Genomic DNA, 17,364 nt, shown 5'->3' with positions numbered 1-17,364 from the left:
GGGCTTCCGATACAAGATGAGGTCTGTGTATGCCCACTTCCCCATTAACGTGGTTATTCAGGAGAATGGGTCTCTTGTGGAAATCCGTAATTTCTTGGGTGAAAAATACATCCGGAGGGTTCGCATGAGGACAGGTATGTGTATGCCCCAGATATAATTCAGAGGACACCCCCCCCCCCCCAAATACTTGTCAAGATTGGTATTTTGGTTTGCCCTGGTGGGGCTGCCATAACTAATTTCGCCAGTTCAAATCCACTAACCTCTCCTTAGGAGAGAGAAATGAAGCTGTGTTTGCTCGCGTAAAGATTTGCAGTCACAGCAATCCTACATTGTGTTACATGTTGTATGTAGTCAGATTTGGCGTAATTGTAGTGGGCTTGGTTTAGGATTTAAAAGTAAATCAAGATTGGTTAAACGCTTATTAAATAAACAAAACCATAGAGGACTTTGAGATTTAACAAATCTTTAAAATGTTGCTTGAAAGGTGATAGGGTAAACTGTCTAGGTTCTGGTATCATTATCATTTTGGACAAATCAACCTCATTTTGCTCATCTGTAGATGCGTTTCAAGCTGCAAAATGTTGGTCTCTAGCATAGTGAAGTGTCTTTGATTACCTTGGAGTATGAAGGGTGGAGAGAAGGTGTAGTCCTTGTGGTTGGTTTTGTTTAAGACTTGGAACATATGTCTATACAGCTAAATTAAACTCATATACCCATAAAAGATTTTGGCCCAGATCAGTCAGATTCGATACTGTTAATTTTTAATGGGATAGATAAATACAAAGAATCTTTGGGGGGTGGGGTTCTTGTCTTTGTGTTGCTGATACTATGCACATGCCCTCCCTGTTTTCAGGTGTTGCCTGTTCCCTTTCTCAAGCCCAGAAAGATGAGTTAGTTCTTGAAGGAAACGACATTGAGCTTGTATCAAATTCAGGTTGGTATGTTTACTATGAAAGGTTAGTTAAATATGCCCATGTAATTTTGCCTGAATCTTGTAGTTGAATATAGGGTGTTCTTTTCATTTTATTGGTCTCATTGTGAAAAATAAAAGGCTGTCTTAAAGATACTCTGAGGCTTTAAGCATAACATTTTTGAGATTTGGGGGGGGGCAGGGGTTGGGGGATTTTTGAAATTTTGTTGTTGACTTTAACTTTTTCCTTCTCTAGCTGCTTTAATTCAGCAAGCCACAACAGTTAAAAACAAGGATATCCGAAAGTTTCTGGATGGCATCTATGTTTCTGAAAAAGGAACAGTTCAGCAGGCTGACGAGTAAGCTGTAAGAGGTAGGTTCCTGTGTGTCCACAGTAAGCTCTGTTGCTGCTGTGGCTGGGGGTCTCAGTTTGCTCGTTGAGACCGGATTTGTAGTATTTCCAGAGCACAGAGTTGCATTCTGGAGCGTAGAAATGAGGTGGAATTGACTGTTAAAGACCTTACTTTACCAAGAAGCCCTGGTGGTAGGGTGATAGTGCTGCTTCACCAGCTTATCCATGGGAGAGAGGAGCTTTCAGTCTGCACCCATAGATTTATAGCATGTCTATAGGTTTGATATGCTTCAATTGACTCAGAGTTGGTATGAGGGGGGTTTTCTTTGTGGATTAGTATTTTTACTATTTTTCTTTGTATGGCTTACTGTTAACCAGTTATGATTCAGTACAACGTATAAAATAAGGTACAGATGTTTTCAAGCTGTTCTGGGCAAAGGTTATTGGATGACTGAGATTTACAGACACTTTTCCCTTATTCCCACAGGTGTCCAGCTACAGTCTAGATGATTCCTTTAGACTTTCTGTGATGCTTTGATCCAATCCAATAAAGTTTATGTAATGAATTTGAGTCTTTATTTTTAAAAGTTGTGTGTACTAGGTTTTTAGTCCTCAAACTGCTTCTCAACCAATTGGAGGGCAACAGTTCAGAAGCAAAATCATGTGATAAGAGTGGTAAAAAAAAACACCCCAAAATGCATGGTGAGATTTACTGTACTTTCTAGAATATGTAATGGGAGAATGGCCATTGTATTTGTTATTTTGGTTTATTGATGGAAGGAAGTGTGAGCTGAGAAGGGGTGTGGCTATATATCATTGGAAGTAGAATTTTGAGGAGATCCTTAAGGTGCCTGTCTACTTTTACTAAAACAAGAACTAGAGTATTTGGTGAGTTTAGGGATGCTTGAGTCACTTGTCTGCCAGTAATTTTTTGGAAAATGCTTGTGAAGTAGAACCCAGTGTGCAGTTATTTTGTGTGAATGACAAATGGTTGTTATCCATTGCCCTCAATCTCGTGTGCCCAGCCTGTCAATCCCTTCCATTCTGAAAAGCCTTCCTAAATTCCCCGTGTTCTTTAAATGCCTCAGCCTAGTATATACCTCATCCAGTTGCCACTAAATATCTGTTCCATTTAAAATGTTACTCTCAAGTGTATTTGTTGAGCAAATTTTTGTTCAGCACTTGTGTGGTATTTACTGGTTTGTAACACTGTCCCTAATGCAGTACCCCCCCCCCGCCCCCCCCAGAAAAAAACCAACAAAACCTAGGTTATGACTGATTGCCACCCTTCAGGACATTAGAACTGCCTGTCCCTATAGTATTCCAGCCTGGGATCTTCAATTGACCACACATCCTTCTTGAAGCAGCTTGTGGGATCCGACCTTTAGCTTTACTGTGCCATCAAAACAAAATTCACTACCATCAGTTGGTTGCTGAGGGTGGGATAGAATGAACGGCACTTAAAGGTTCTCAAGACTCCCTCAGAGCAGCTGGTAGTTTTGAACTGCTGACCTTTGAGTTCACTGGCGCCTTCTAGGGCCCCCCAAAGTAACAGGCTTGCTAATGTCTAGCATTGATAGTATCATTCTGTGATGAAGAAATTCAACTTTGATTTCATCTTACATATTTTGTACCATTCGTTAGGAAATGGCAGGATCTTTCCTGCATGGTTTGATTAGACTAAAAGCAAGCCTGTTGCTATATGTGGATTTTGCATAGAATTTTGATTCAAATTCAATGATTTGATGTTATAAATGTTCGATTTGATAAGTTAATGGGAACAATGAAAAAGTTGCGAAATACTTGGGATGGGGTTCTGTGGGAAACAAGATTTACTTTATATGTATTGCTCCTTACGAATGGTGGCAGAAGAGTTGCTGCCAGGTCAGCAGTTTGGAAAAGAATTACGGGTTTCAGAAGCCCACAGGGGCAGTACTACCCTATCGTATGTGGTCACCATGAATCAGCATCCACTCAGTGGCGGTGAGGCGTTTTGTTGATAATTAGAGCTAGATGGTGGATTCTTTTCCTACTTTGATGAGGTTAAAATTTACCATAATGTAGAAGTAAAATAATTAACCCTATGTTGCAATTCTCTGGAACCCTGGGGAGGGAAGTAGGTTGGTAACCACAGTTCTGCAGTTCAAACTGGTCAGGGACTCCTCAGGAAAAGGTGAGGATTTCTACTGTGAAGATGTGCAGCTCTGGTAGTTAGAAATGGGCAATTAGTGCTTCCTGTAGACTCGTTAGGCGTCAGAATTGTCTCCATGAGTGAATTTGGGTCTTGAGTACGCTTCTTGGCTGATCACTTCTTTCCACAGACTGGTAGACATTCAGAATCCTGCAGTTTAAAAGATCATCTTTACCACTTCCCATGTTTTCTGTGCGCGCCCCCCCCCCCCCCCCCCCCCCCCCGTCACTGGAGCTACACTGATCTATTGATGTGGGTCAGAAGCATGGCCTGAGCTACCTGTCAGACATCCTCCAAGGAAATTAACCTGCCTTTTTACCCCTCCAAGGTCATGCTTTCCTTGGAAGTCTTTTTAACAAATATAATCCAAGAAAACCCTCTATTCCACATAGAGTTGCCCATCAGAGATGATGCTTGGTTCTATGGAACTGCCAGGAATTGGTTTCATAAACCCTGCTCTGTTTGAGAACAGGACCCCTGCGAAGGCAGCTCCCAGGCAGGGGCTGTTTCTCTCAACTGTCACCTTTGCACACAAGCTAACATGCAAAAAGCTGAATGTACTAACGCACAGAACAAGCGGTTTTTTTAGATTGAGATTTAATAATCATTCCGTAGTTCAGACGTGAAGTAGAATTGCTACCAGTTTCCACACATTCTTTTTCTACATGGACTCCTTGAGCTTTCACCCTACCACCACCACTGCATTCCCCTCCCCCGTGTTCTACTTGAAAACAAGCACTTTAACTTTTATTAAAAAGACTGGAAAAACGGGCACAAGAAAAGTATTAGTTGTTTTAAAGATTTACTTTTGATAACCTTGTGTTTGTTCAGCTTAGGATCTGAGGGATACTGTTTGCGCAGTGAACAGAAATCGCATCTCTGCTGCAGTCAGATCGTTGCATTTGCTTTGAAATGTGGATGTTGGTTAAACAGCTAACATTTCAGAACTATGATTTCTATATCTTGCTTTTTTAATTTTATTTTTTAATCTTCTCGTTTGACAAAATACTGATTCTTAAAACCAGTAATGAAGTGATTCCCTTTTAAGAAAATAAACTAGTTTTGAAATTAAAAATTTAAGAATATCTGTAGGCTAAGAAATAGAGTTATCCATGAGATTGTGGGCCATAAGATACTTTGGTTTTGTAAGTTGCCACCTATGAAAGTGGTTTTTACACAGTATTTGTATTTTTCTGGGTATCTAAAGTAATTTTGGTACTTTGTAAATATGGAGCCCCTGATCTCCAGCTGTTTGTTTGGTCTCTGCCACTCACAGCCTTAAAGCCGTTGTGTTGTCCTCTGGAAGATTCTTCCCAGAGCTGAGTTGTGTAGCTATCTCACCTTCAAGTCTTTTTTAAATTATGATTTGGGTAATAATTGACAGAACAAATTCATTTTCATTCAATAATAATTGCGTTAAGTCAATATTTAAGTGATCCCTTTCTCAATAGAAGAAGCCCTGTGGCATGTAGGCTGCACATTGAGCTGCTAACAGTTGAGTGGTTTGACCTTTTGCTCCAACTGCCTGCCCTTGTAAAGATAGAAAGTCTCAGAAGCTCAAAGGGGGCAGTTTTTTTCTATCTTACAGGGTTGCAATGAGTTGGCATCTACTTGGTGGTAAGAGTTTGGTTTTGTTCATTGTGGCCCTCAGCCTGGACCTACCATCTAATACCCATACCCTTAAACCCCAAATAGTTGCTAGCAAAGTTAATTCTGACTTAGAGTGGCCCTGTGAGAGTCGAATCTCATACAGTTCTGAAGACTGTAACTCTGGAATCAGTTGGTCACATCTTTCTCCCATGGAGTGAGTGGTGGTTTCAAACTGCCAGCCTTTTGATGCTTTACCAATGTATACCACTTTAGGCTCCTTTTCCAGAATCCGCCCCCAAATCAAACTCACTGCCATCACGTTGATTCTGACTCATCGTGACCCTATAGGACAGGGTAAAACTGCCGGTGGCTTTCTGAGACGGTAACTTCACAGGAGCAGCTGGAGTTTCCACAGTTGTGTGGTTAGCAGCCCAACACGTAACCAATTGTTGAGTGTTCAACTATTAGAAGGTAGACAGTCTAAACCAGTGGTTCTCAACTTCCTAATGCCATGACCATTTAATACAGTTCCTCATGTGGTGACCCCCCAACCATAAAATTATTTTCATTGCTACTTCATAACTAATTTTGCCACTGTTATGCATCGGGTGACCCCTGTGAAAGGGTTTTTAGACCCCCACAGGGGTCGCAGTCCGCAGGTTGAGAACCGCTGGTGAGGCATCTCAGAAAATCAGCCTTAAAAACCCCGCGGAGCTGTGCTGGGCTCACAAGGAGGAAGACGACTGGGCGGCAGCAGCTTACAGCATGGTTTCTGTATCATGTATTGATGGTCTGCCTTCTCCTGCTAGCAAGCAACTATGGGGGTGGCGGTCTTTGTTTTGTGTACTGGTGTCTCCCAAATAACCTGGCACATTGCTGGATAAATGATTCCTGGATGCCAGCAGCTTTAGAATAATGGGGCAGGAGGGAGAATGTTCGAGAACGTATTGACAACGTTTCTAGAGTTGTGGGAGGTATTTCCCTAGTGGCAGTATTCTAGTGATGTGATACTAGAATTATCAATGTCTGGGTGATGGTAGCAGCTGTGATGGGAATAAGAGTTTTCTCCGAAGAGTGAAGTGGCTTGGTGAGTGTTGGTCACACAGTAACTTGGGAAGAGTACATGAAAGTCTGCTTCCCTACTGTTTCCTCAGGACAGGAGCACTGGTGGCAAGTTAGGCTGCTAACTGTAAAGTCAGCAGTTTGAAACCACCAGAGATGCTCAGCAGGAGAAAAATGAGCCTTTCTACTCCTGTAAAGAGAGGATTTGCAGTCTCAGAAACTCAGGCCATTCTGTACTGTCTTATTCGGTCAAGAGTCCATATCGGCTTGATGGCAGGGAGTTGTCTTCACTCCCTCAGGAAGACTTATCAACTATCTATGGATAAGCTCTTGTGTGTTATTTTCCCAACTTTGAGAAAACATACTTAGTTTGGGGAAGGTAGGTAGATATTGGGGTAGAGCGTTCCAGTGCCAAGCCTATTTACATCTCAGTTCTTAAAATTGACCAGATTGCTAGTTCAGTAATATAAACCAGTTTATTTGGAATAAATTATTCTGACAAAACATTTTAATTACAATATAATGGCCTCATTTTTTCAGAAGCTCTTTAACCATTACATTTATGTTTGGATAATTTCTACATATATTAAAGATTTGTTAGTGAAAAGCATTTTACCGTGAATGTATAAAATATAACAAGTTAGATAGACTCTAAGATTAATTTTCTGCCGCCCACCCCCCCAACACATTATCCACAGAAAAGTCACACATTATGATGCATGTTACAGTTTGGATAGAGTTTGAAGATATGCTGAGTGAAACAAACCAATCACAAAAAGGAAAATCATTGTATGAGGTCACTTATGTAGAAAGACAAAGGAAAATATGTAAAGACCAAATTTTATTAGTGGTTATTAAGGTCAAGGAGGCAAGAGAAAAGGGGAGTTATGGATGGAAGAATCTCATTAAGGGCAGGGATGCACAGCTAATTATTTTCATTGCTTTCAATAAGCTATGTACCTGTAAAAAGTTTAATTGGCAAAAATTGTGTGTTGGATATATTTACATTAAAAAGGGTAGCTTTTGAAGTTGCTGTGTACAACCAAATACCTCATGCATTTTATACCTTGATCTGGAGGCTTATGGTCATGGTGTCATGGGCCGTCCCGGTGAACTGATTTTAAGAACATATTTAGCACTTGTATTCTACCTTCTATTTCTCGTTGCTACCGCTTGCCTGTCAGTTTGTTGTATTGTGGTGGGTTGTGTGTTGCTGTGATGCTGGAAGCTATGCTACTAGTATTTCAAATGCTGGCAGGGTCATCCGAGTGAGTTGACGCTTCCAGACTAAGACTGTGAAGAAGGATCACCGGCCCACTGTGGAGGAATTAGCCACTGAAGACCTTATGCATGGCATCGCAAGATGGAATTTAGGACAGATAAAACCCTCAGGAACAAGAATGGGAGTAGTGATATCATGAGGGAAGAGGGATAGTGGGGAGAGATGGGGGAGAAAGGGGGAACCCATCACAAGGTTGGATATATAGCCCCTCTCCAGGGGGACAAATAACAGAAAGGTGGGTGAAGGGAAACAACGGACAGTGTAAGACATAAAATAATAATATATAACTACGGATTCACGAGGGTGAGAAGGTGGGGGAGGGAAGGGGAAAAAAGAGCTGATACCAAGGGCTCAAGTAGAAAGTTGTTTTGGAAATGTTGATGGCAACATATATGCAAGTGTGCTTAATACTAATGAATGATGGGTTGTAAGAGCCCCCCAATAAAATGATATATTTTTTAAAAAGGATCATACGACTTACTATGCTGGGAATGCACAATCAAGAAGGACACTGCATTCAGCATTTGAAAGATGCTGCCTGTTACAGGATTATATCTATTTGCACTCAAGGAAATCTAATCATTACAACTCTTAATCAAATTCATGCGCCAACTGCAAAAGCTAGTGAAGAAGAAACTGAATTCTGGCAATGTCTTCAGTCTGAAATGGATCAAACATGCTATCAAGATCCAGTGGTAATTGTTGACAATTGAGATGCAAAAGTTGGAAACAAGAAGGAAGAGTAGTTGAAAACTATGGACTTGGTGACAGACGAAGCCACACAATGATACATTTTTGCAAGACCAACAACTTGTTCATGTGGTAAGAAATGATGGAGATTATCAGCAGCTAAAACCAGGCCAAGGGCTGACTGCAGAATAGACCAACTTCCTCATCTGTAATTTCAGGTTGAAGCTGAAAATGAAAACAAATCCACTACAGCCAGAATACAACCTTGAGTTTATCCCACCTGAATTTCAAATCTCAAGAACAGATTAATGCATTGAACACCAGTGACAGAAGTCGAGTTGTGGGACATCGATAATATTCATAAAGAAAGGAAAAGGTCATTCAAAAGGAAAGAAAAGATCAAAATGGATATCTAAAGAGATTCTGAAACTAGCTCTTGATTGTAGAGTAGCTAAGTCAAATGGAAGAAATTAAGTGAAAGAAATGAAATAAATGAAGTCAAAGTGTGGAATAGAAAATTTCAAAGAGCAGCTCGAGAAGACAAAGCCAAATATTAAAATGAAATTTGAGAAGACCTAGAATTAGAATAATAAAAGGGAAGAACATGGTCAGCATATCTTGAACCGAACTAAAAAAATCCAAGCCTCAAGTGGCAATATTGTAAGATTCTCTGGGCAAAATATTGAGTGATATAGGAAGCTTCAAAAGAAGATGGAAAGAAAACACAGTCACTACCAAAAATAACTAGTTGACTTTCCACCTTTCCAGGAGGTAGCATATGAGCAAGAACCAATGTGCTGAAGGAAGACGTTCAAGCTGCACTGAACGCATTAGCCAAAAGCAAGGTTCCAGGAATTGATGGAATACCAATTGAAATGTTTCATCAAGCTGATGAAACACTTGAAGCACTCATTCATCTATGTTAACAAATTTCAAAGACCGCTACTTAGCCAACTGACTGGAAGAGATCCATATTTGTACCCATTTCAAAGAAAGGTGACCCAACAGAGTGCTTAAGTCATAGAACAATATCACTGACCGCACGTGCAAGTGCAATTTTGCTGAAGACCATCCAATAATGGTTGCAGCAGTACATGGATAGGGAGCTGCCAGAGGGTCAGGTCAGGTTCAGAAGAGGACTTGCAACAAGGGATATCATTACTGATGCCATATGAATCTTGGCTGAAAGCAGAGAATACCAGAAAAATATTTACGTGTATTTTACTGATTATGCAAAGGCATTTGACTGTGTGGATTATAATAAACTATAGATAGCCTTGAGAAGAATGGGAATTCCAGAGTACCTAATTGTACTCATTCGGAACCTGTGCATGAATCAAGAGGCAGTTGTATGAACAGATTAAGAGTTTGAAATCAGGAAATGTGTGGACAGGGCTATATCCTCCTAAGTTGGCTTATATGAAGAAGAATGGCATCAGGATTGAAGGAAGGCTTATTAACAACATGAGATATGCAGATATCACAACCTTGCTTGCTGAAAGTGAGCAGGACTTGAAACACTTGCTGATGAAGATCAATGATTGTAGCCTTCAGTGTGGATTACAGCTCAATGTACAGGAGACAAAAATCCTCACAACTGGACCAATAGGTAACATCATGATAAATAGAGAAAGTATGGAAGTTGTCAAGGATTTTATCTTGCTTGGATCCAGTCAATGCCCATGGAAGCAACAGTCAAGAGATTAAATGATCCACTGCATTGGGCAAATCTGCACAAGACCTTTTTAGCATATTGAAAAACAAAGGTGTTACTTTGAGGATTAAGGTGTACCTGACCAAAGCCATGGTATTTTCGATTGCCTCGTATGCCTGTGAAAGCTGGACATTGGCTAAGGAAGACGAAAGAAGAACGGATGCGTTTGAATTACGGTGCTGGAGAAGAATACCATGGCTGACAACTGAACTAACAAATCTGTCTTGGAAGAAGTACAGCCGTAATCCTTCTTAGAGGCAAAGATGGTGAAACTTTGTCTCACGTACTCTGGCCTTGTCAGGAGAGCCCAGTCCCTGGAGAAGGACACCGTGCTTGGTAAGGTGGAGGGGCGGTGATAAAGAGGAAGGCCCTCGACCAGATGGACTGGCACGGTGACTCTAATAACAGGCTCAAATACATGAACATTTGTGAGGATGGCCCAAGACCAGGCAGTGTTTCACTCTTGTACATAGGCTCACTGTGAGTCAGAACTGATTTGATGGCAGCTAACAACAATTCTGGTTGTATAATGCCTGCGTCATAAAAGCTTTTAAGATGTATTGGTCTCTATTCGTCTGGGACAACAGAGGAAGGTGGGTCAGGAAGAGGAAGTTGAATGTGTGGCTAATTATTTTCATGAACAACACCCTCCTTTGCCATGAAACTGGAAAAATTGGGTAGTTGTTGCCCAATCCTTCAATAAAAGAAACCTCACCAAAAGGGGGAAAATGCAGAACAGAGTTGGAAATTATCATAGACTTATAGAGCCATGGAGAATGAATGAACTCCCAAAACTATTACCCTGAGATAATCTTTAAGCTTCACACCAAAGACATCCTCTGAAGTCTTAAAATCCAACAATAATTTAGCTGAACTAGTGAAAAACAAAAGGTCAGCCGTGAGCATAATGCTCTTTTAAGAATTATGTATGTGAGATCAAATTGACACCAACAGAAATTATATAGCATCATATATGATCTTTTAAAATTATATATAGCAGCAAGTTTATGTTATGAGGGAGGAAGAGCTCAGAGAAGGGGGTGAAAATGGTTGCATAGCTCAATGTAACCACGGTCATAGAATTGTACATATAGAAATGTATGGATTTGGTGTGTTTTGCATACAAAACAAATGAAATTTAAAGGGAAAAGAGCTCTCAATCGTCTCTAATTGACCTTTTAGTTTTAAAATGAATAAACCTAAATATTTAGATAAGTATAATTGATCATGAACCACATTAAAGACTCTTGCATGAGGATGTCATCAAAACTAGTAAAATAATCCCTAAGTGGGAAATGCTTTGGAAACTGCCCACTTGGGGGCGTCAGGTCAAGGTGGGAAATTCACAAATGAGATCACCTTTGAGGGTCATGGGTGAATCCACATGGCTCAAAGGGGAGGAAGACCCAGCAAAGGAAGTGGTTCTTTTAAATAACGTATTTTATTTCTTCAGAGCTTACACAGGAACTGGAACTTTAGTGGTAAAGTAACCAGTTGCTAACAGGCCAGTAGATCCAGCCTGCCCGCCAATCCAGGAGAGAAAGACATGGCAGTGTGTTGCGGCAAAGAATTACAGCCTTGGAAACCTTATTGGACACTTCTACATTGATCTGTAGCGTCACTATGAGTCGGAATCAACTCAGCAGCACAGTTTAACAAAAAATAGAACTTACCATTCACTACTGTAGTGATGGACGTCAGGTTGATAAAGTTCTGAAAGAGCAAAGTCCCTGCACACAGACACAAAAACTACCAGTACTGGGGAGCGGATGCCATGAGGGCAGGGAGGAGAGCCGGAGAAGAAACAACAGCAAATTTTAATTAACTAATTTGGCCAGCCAAAGGCAAATTGTTTCCCATCGCTTTTGATTTGCTTGAATTGACCAACTATTTTGACTATTTCTTTTTTTAAAAATTTATTTCTTTTTTTTACTATCTCCTGTACGGTATCTTTGAGATATATTGCTCTTTGTTATTAATTAGAATGTCAATTATATATTAGGAGCTCGGGTAGCACTGCAAGTTAGGCATTGCTAGGCTGCTAATGCCAAAGTCAGCAGTTCGAATCCACCAGCTGCTCTGTGGGAGAAAGATGAAGCTGTCTCCCTCGGGGAAGGTTGCAGTCTCAGAACCCCCATCCAGGCTTGTGACCCTCTGCCATCAAGTCGATTTTGACTCTGTAGGACATAGTAGAGCTACTCCCTAGGGTTTCCAATGCTGTCCAATTCTACGGAAGCACTTTTACAAACTGCCTCATCGCTTGTCTGTGAAGTGGCTGGTCAAACTTAACCGTGTGATTAGCAGCCCTGTGCTCTCACCACTGCACGACCAGGACTGTCCGGGAGCACAGTAAGCTGTCTTAACTTAAGGTTTTTTCCAACTAAAACTTTGAACAAAGGAGCTTCCCTTTAGTCCGTAAAAGTGAAAACCAAATTCGCTGCCATCGAGTCAGTTCCTACTCACAACTGCCCCTGTGGGTTTCCGAGACTAAATCTTCACAGGGACAGAAAGCCTCATCTTTCTTCTGGGAAGTGGCTAGTGGGTTTGAACTGTTGACCTTACCATTAGCGCCAAACTTGGAACCCAGTGTGCCACCAGGACTCCTTAAAGTCTAAGTCCCTGAAGGGGATGGGCACTAAGCTGTGTGCAGTGGATGGTTACTGTAATGCTGACTAACCTAGAGGTAAGCTTAATGTTTTTGTCTCCAGGCTGCTTCTCCCTGCCACTGTTGAGACCCTAATGTGAAAAGTCTGCAGCACAGAGTTCAAGAAAGTCACTCGGGTCAAATTCAGATTTCATTCCCAGCCCTTAAGACATAAGTAAAACCAGTTTCCCTCATTCAGACTGTCAACATTCAAAGCACACCCAGAAGCAGAGATGCTACATCCAGATAGTATGGCTGCCTTCTATATTTTGGAAGGTCCCTGTGTGCATGATGGGTCAGTGTGTGAAGCTCCTCAGGGGAAAGGGCAAATCTTATTGCATAACCCAGCCTTTGTCTGACTTCTTTCTATAGAGAGCTAGTAAGTAAAACTTTTCATCTTTCATGAGCAGAGTATATACCTTGTCACCTCCCAACAGTCAAGCAGGTGGGAATGATGGCAATTTGTTAAAGGGGAAGTTGCACCGTGAGGCTGAGTGATGACCTTCTTCACTCTCCTTAATCTTCGTCCTTTCACCTTTCTATGAGACAAATGATTGAAATTACATGTCTGTGTGTGTGTGGTTCCTTTCGCAGATCTAATGATGAAAGAAGAAATCTCAGAAAATACTTGATTTTTTTTTCCCTCTTGAGAAAAGTTCAGGGGAGCCCTGGTGGCGTGGTGGTTACGCACTGGGCTGTGATCCTCAGAGAAAAGTTCAGGAATTGCTGTGCATGAGTCTCTACTGTAGTGTGATTACCACTTATCCCATTGTATTTTCTCCCCTTTCCCTTTAAGAACAACTCGGACTGGATGGGAAAGCATTTGGTTAGAGGTGGCTAACAATCTCTCACTACCTGCCTAGTTTCAAAGGGGAGTCTAAAAAGACCAAGTTTCACTTTTAAAAAATCACTTATTTTTACTAAAACTAACTTGGTTTCTGCAGAAGAAAGCCAGAGAAGAAAGATGAAAAGCAGCTCATTAAATCTCATAAATCAATGTGTCAGGTAATCCTCATGGCTTAGCCAAGTGACACCTTCTTCAGATCCAACAGCTGAATTTGCATGTCAACACCTCAGGGGAAATTCATTGGAACCATAATGGCAGAGACACTGATTGTCATCACCTTGACTACCCCCCAGTTTCTCAGTTAGTCTTCTTTCTACACCGTCTCTGAGCTACCAGTATGTGGAACTGGAGTGAAATCTGTAATTGTCCTTCTATCATGCAGATAGAAATAGGCTCAATTTAACTCTGAACCCTCTTGTGGCCTACCTTTAACGGTATGTGTTGTATTTTCTTAGCTTTCCAACATTTTCTTTTCTTTCGCTTATGATAAATGGCAATGGATAAAAGTAGGGCCAGGGTGAAGAAGAAGCAGCAAACAAAGAATATCAGTGGTTTCTTCTGCGCAAGAAATAAGCAGACGGCGCATTTTGGGTTTCCTGGGGCCGGCCCGCATCTAGAGCTGCTGTTGTCTGCAGGGAAGCCATTGCTGCTGCTCAGCTTGCTGTAGAGCTGTGTTGAGGATTTCGCTTTGAAATCAGGTGTGAAGAATCCAAATCTGGGTTTGGCTTTTTCTTCAGTCAGCTTGAATGCATAATAGCCTTTGAGTTTGATTTTATCAATCTGGTATGCTGAAAAACATCACAAAGGAGTTTTATTAGTCACGGAGGGAAAAGGAGCTGTCATTGACAGCTTTAAAGTGCTGAAGCTCAAGGATGTCACTTTGAGGATTAAGGTGAGCCTGGCCCAGGCCATGGTATTTCAGTTGCCTCATATACAAGTGGAAGTTGGACCTTGAATAGAGAAAACCAAAGAAGTAATTGATCCTTCTGAATTATGCTGTGCTGGGGTCAGACCCAACCCAGGGATGCATATGGTAGCCAATTATAAAGGAGGGGAACAAAGAAGAAAAAGATGGGGGCAGTGGGGACACAGGGCACTAACTCACCCAGTGGGGAGGGTATTGCTTATGTTTCCACAGGAAAGGGAAAGAGGGACCAGACCTCATCCCAGTGTGCCAAGCCTTGAGGGCAACATACCAGCATGGAGTATCAAACTAATAGAGAGGACTGTGCTGGTCCCAATTCCAGCTACATTCACCCCCACCCCAGAAGAATGCACTACAGAGGACAGAACTGAAGATACAGCCCAGGGAGAATGGCAGGTCTGCCCAGACCACACCGAAGCAAGCTAAGAGAAAGAGAGAGAGAGAAACCACAACCCAGCCCACCAACCCTGGAGGACAAAGTCCTGCTCAGAGCAGCCAGTGCAGGAGCCATAATGTCTCCTCACTGTCCACTGCAGGGGATAGCCCTGGAGACACAGTGCGGGCTTTGTGCCTGTTCCGATATCCCCCCACCCCACCCCCAACACCGGGGCAAAAGACGAAGGGAACACAACAGAGCAGCAAGGGGAGCAAAGCGACGAAGTCCCCGAGGAATCCCCAAAATAGACTTCTGCTTGTTAGGCAGGGCTTGGCACCTCATCTGACCCAAATGGAAAACATTCATAAGTTTCAAACAGACCTGCAACTATTTATAGGGTTTGTTTGTTTTTTCTTTTTCATACCTATCTGTATTAGAAGAGAAAACAATGGGACTGATGGATCCAGGGGAGAGGAGGAGGTGGGGAAAAGGGAGGGGGGTGCCAACAAACCAGGGACGGGCACAACAAGAGATCTGAAATTGATGGTGAGGTGGGTATAGAATACTTGGTGGGGCTTGATTAAGTGCAATGTAGCCGAGAGGAATTACTGATAGCCTAATGAAGGTCAAACATGATAGTGGGACAGGAGGAAAGTAAAAGGAAATAGAGGAAAGAACCATTTACAGATATATAAATATAGCCATGTATATATATAAATATATTAATATGTAATGATAGGGATATAGGTCAATGTACATATATTTATGTTAAGTATTGAGGTAGCAGACAGACACTGGGCTTGTATTCAAGTACTCCCTCAATGCAAGAACTTTGTTCTAATAAACTAGCATTCTGTGATGCTCACCTTCACGATCATTGAAGACAAAATGGGAATGTAGGCAAATGTGGTGAAGAAAGCTGATAGTGTTATTAAAAGATATACCGTCTGGGATTTTAAGGGCTTGAAGTTAAAACAAGTGGCCATGTAGCAGGGAAGCAACATTGCCCACATGGAAGAAGCATAGAAGCCTGTGTGATCATGAGGTGTTGACATGATCAGGTATCAGGCATCAGAAGACCCCAAACAACCAATTATGTCAATGCAAATAAGGGAGTTTGGAGTGGAGACCCAAAGCCCATCTGTAGACAAGTGGATATCCCCTCACAGAAGGGTCACAAGGAAGGGATGGGCCAACCAGGATGTAGTATAGCACCAGCGAAAACACACAACATTCCTCTAGTTCTTTAATGCTTCCTCCCCCTAACTATTATGACCCCAGTTCTACCTTACAAATCCAGCTAAACTGGAGCATGTACACTGGTACAGAAAAGAGCTCTTGACACAGAATCCAGGACAGATAAACCCCTCAGGAACAGTAATGGGAGTAGCAATACCATGAGGGTAGGGGGAAGGTGGAGGGAGGAAGAAGGAACCAATCGCAATGATCGATGTATAACACCCTCCCAAGGGGGATGAACAACAGAAATGTGGGTGAAGGCAGACAGCAGATGGTCTAAGATATGAAAATAATAATTTATAATTTATCAAGGGTGGAAGGGTGGGGAGAGGAGGAAAAAAAGCTGATAACAGGGCTCAAGTAGAAAGTTTTGAAAATGATTATGGCAACATATGTACAATTGTGCTTGATACAATTGCTGTATAGATTGTTATAAGAGATGTAAGCACCCTCAATAAGAAGATTTATATATGTAAAAAAAAGAATGATAATGCTGGTAAAGAACATTGAAAGTACCACGGACTGCCCAAAGAACCGACACATCTGCCTTGGAAGAAGTGCAGCCAGCATGCTCTGCGGAGGCAAGGATGGCGAGACTTCTGACGTTATTTGGACGTGTTACCAGGAGAGACCAGTTCCTGGGAAAGGACATCGTGCTTAGTAAAGTAGGAGGGCAGTGAAAAAAAGGCAGAAGACTGTCAAGGAGATGGATTGACACATGGCTGTAGCAAAAGGCTCAAAGATAAGACAATTGGGAGGCGAGTGCAGGGCCGGGGAAGTGTTTTGTCCTATTGGGTAGCAATGAGTTGGAACTGACTTGATGGCACCTAACAACAGCAGCAGCTAAAATCTTGGAATCATTCTGGACTCTTTTCTCATATGCCACATTCCACCAGTCCTACTGATTCTTCTTACCATCTCCACTCTTAAGATTTTGGTGCAAGCCATCATTGTCTCTTGCCTAGACTATTCCAAATATTCCTGTTTCTGTTCTTATTTCTGTTCAGTACACCCAAAGAAGAGCAGCCAGCGTGATTCTTTTAAAACCTGTTAGATCAGTCACCATTCTATATACACCTTCCCCGTGTCTTCCTCTGCTCATAGCACCCTTACAGGACAGAGTAGAACTGCCCCTGTGGGTTTCTGAGAGTGTATATCTTTACAAGAGGAGAAAGGCTCATCTTTCTTTATCGGAGAGGCTGGTAAATTTGAACTGCCCACTTTGTAGTTAACAACCTTACTTGTAGCCATATAAGGTTGCTATGAGTCAGAATTGACTCAATGGCAGTTTGTGTTGTGGGGGTGTCTTCCTAGCTCGATCAGAATAAGAGCCACAGTTCTTAAAATAGCTTACTAAACCCTATAAAGTCTGTTATTCCCTTACTTATTTGACCTTTTCTTCTCTGATTGTGATAGTTTGGTTTATTGTGCCAACCTGGCCAATAAGAACATGTGGGATCTCCACTCAAGTACTCCCTCAACGCAAGAATACTTTCTTCTATTAAATTGGCATTCTATGATGCTCACCTTCCCGACACAACC

General features: G+C 41.8%; 2 protein-coding genes across 2 annotated transcripts in view; one reads left to right on the top strand and one right to left on the bottom strand.

The window, feature by feature from the left end:
• The window catches only part of RPL9 (ribosomal protein L9), a 3,103-nt gene extending 1,275 nt beyond the window's left edge, over positions 1-1,828 (top strand). Inside the window, exons 3-6 of the mRNA XM_004703346.2 lie at positions 3-134; positions 854-934; positions 1,167-1,283; positions 1,750-1,828. Of these exons, the coding sequence (XP_004703403.1) occupies positions 3-134; positions 854-934; positions 1,167-1,273 (320 nt within the window). The 3' untranslated portion in view covers positions 1,274-1,283; positions 1,750-1,828. The remainder of the gene's footprint in view (positions 1-2; positions 135-853; positions 935-1,166; positions 1,284-1,749) is intronic.
• Positions 1,829-12,984: 11,156 nt separating this feature from the next.
• Positions 12,985-17,364, bottom strand: part of KLB (klotho beta) — a 50,294-nt gene continuing 45,914 nt past the window's right edge. Inside the window, 1 exon segment of the mRNA XM_004703347.4 lies at positions 12,985-14,070. Coding sequence (XP_004703404.3) covers positions 13,682-14,070 — 389 coding nt within the window. The 3' untranslated portion in view covers positions 12,985-13,681.

The sequence above is a fragment of the Echinops telfairi genome, unplaced genomic scaffold (genome assembly GCF_000313985.2).
Source record: "Echinops telfairi isolate 266 unplaced genomic scaffold, ASM31398v2 ScPeMD7_7468;HRSCAF=8506_0, whole genome shotgun sequence".
Taxonomy (NCBI): Eukaryota; Metazoa; Chordata; class Mammalia; order Afrosoricida; family Tenrecidae; genus Echinops; species Echinops telfairi.
Note: the sequence above shows the minus strand (reverse complement) of the source record. Positions and strands in the feature narration are given on the sequence as shown.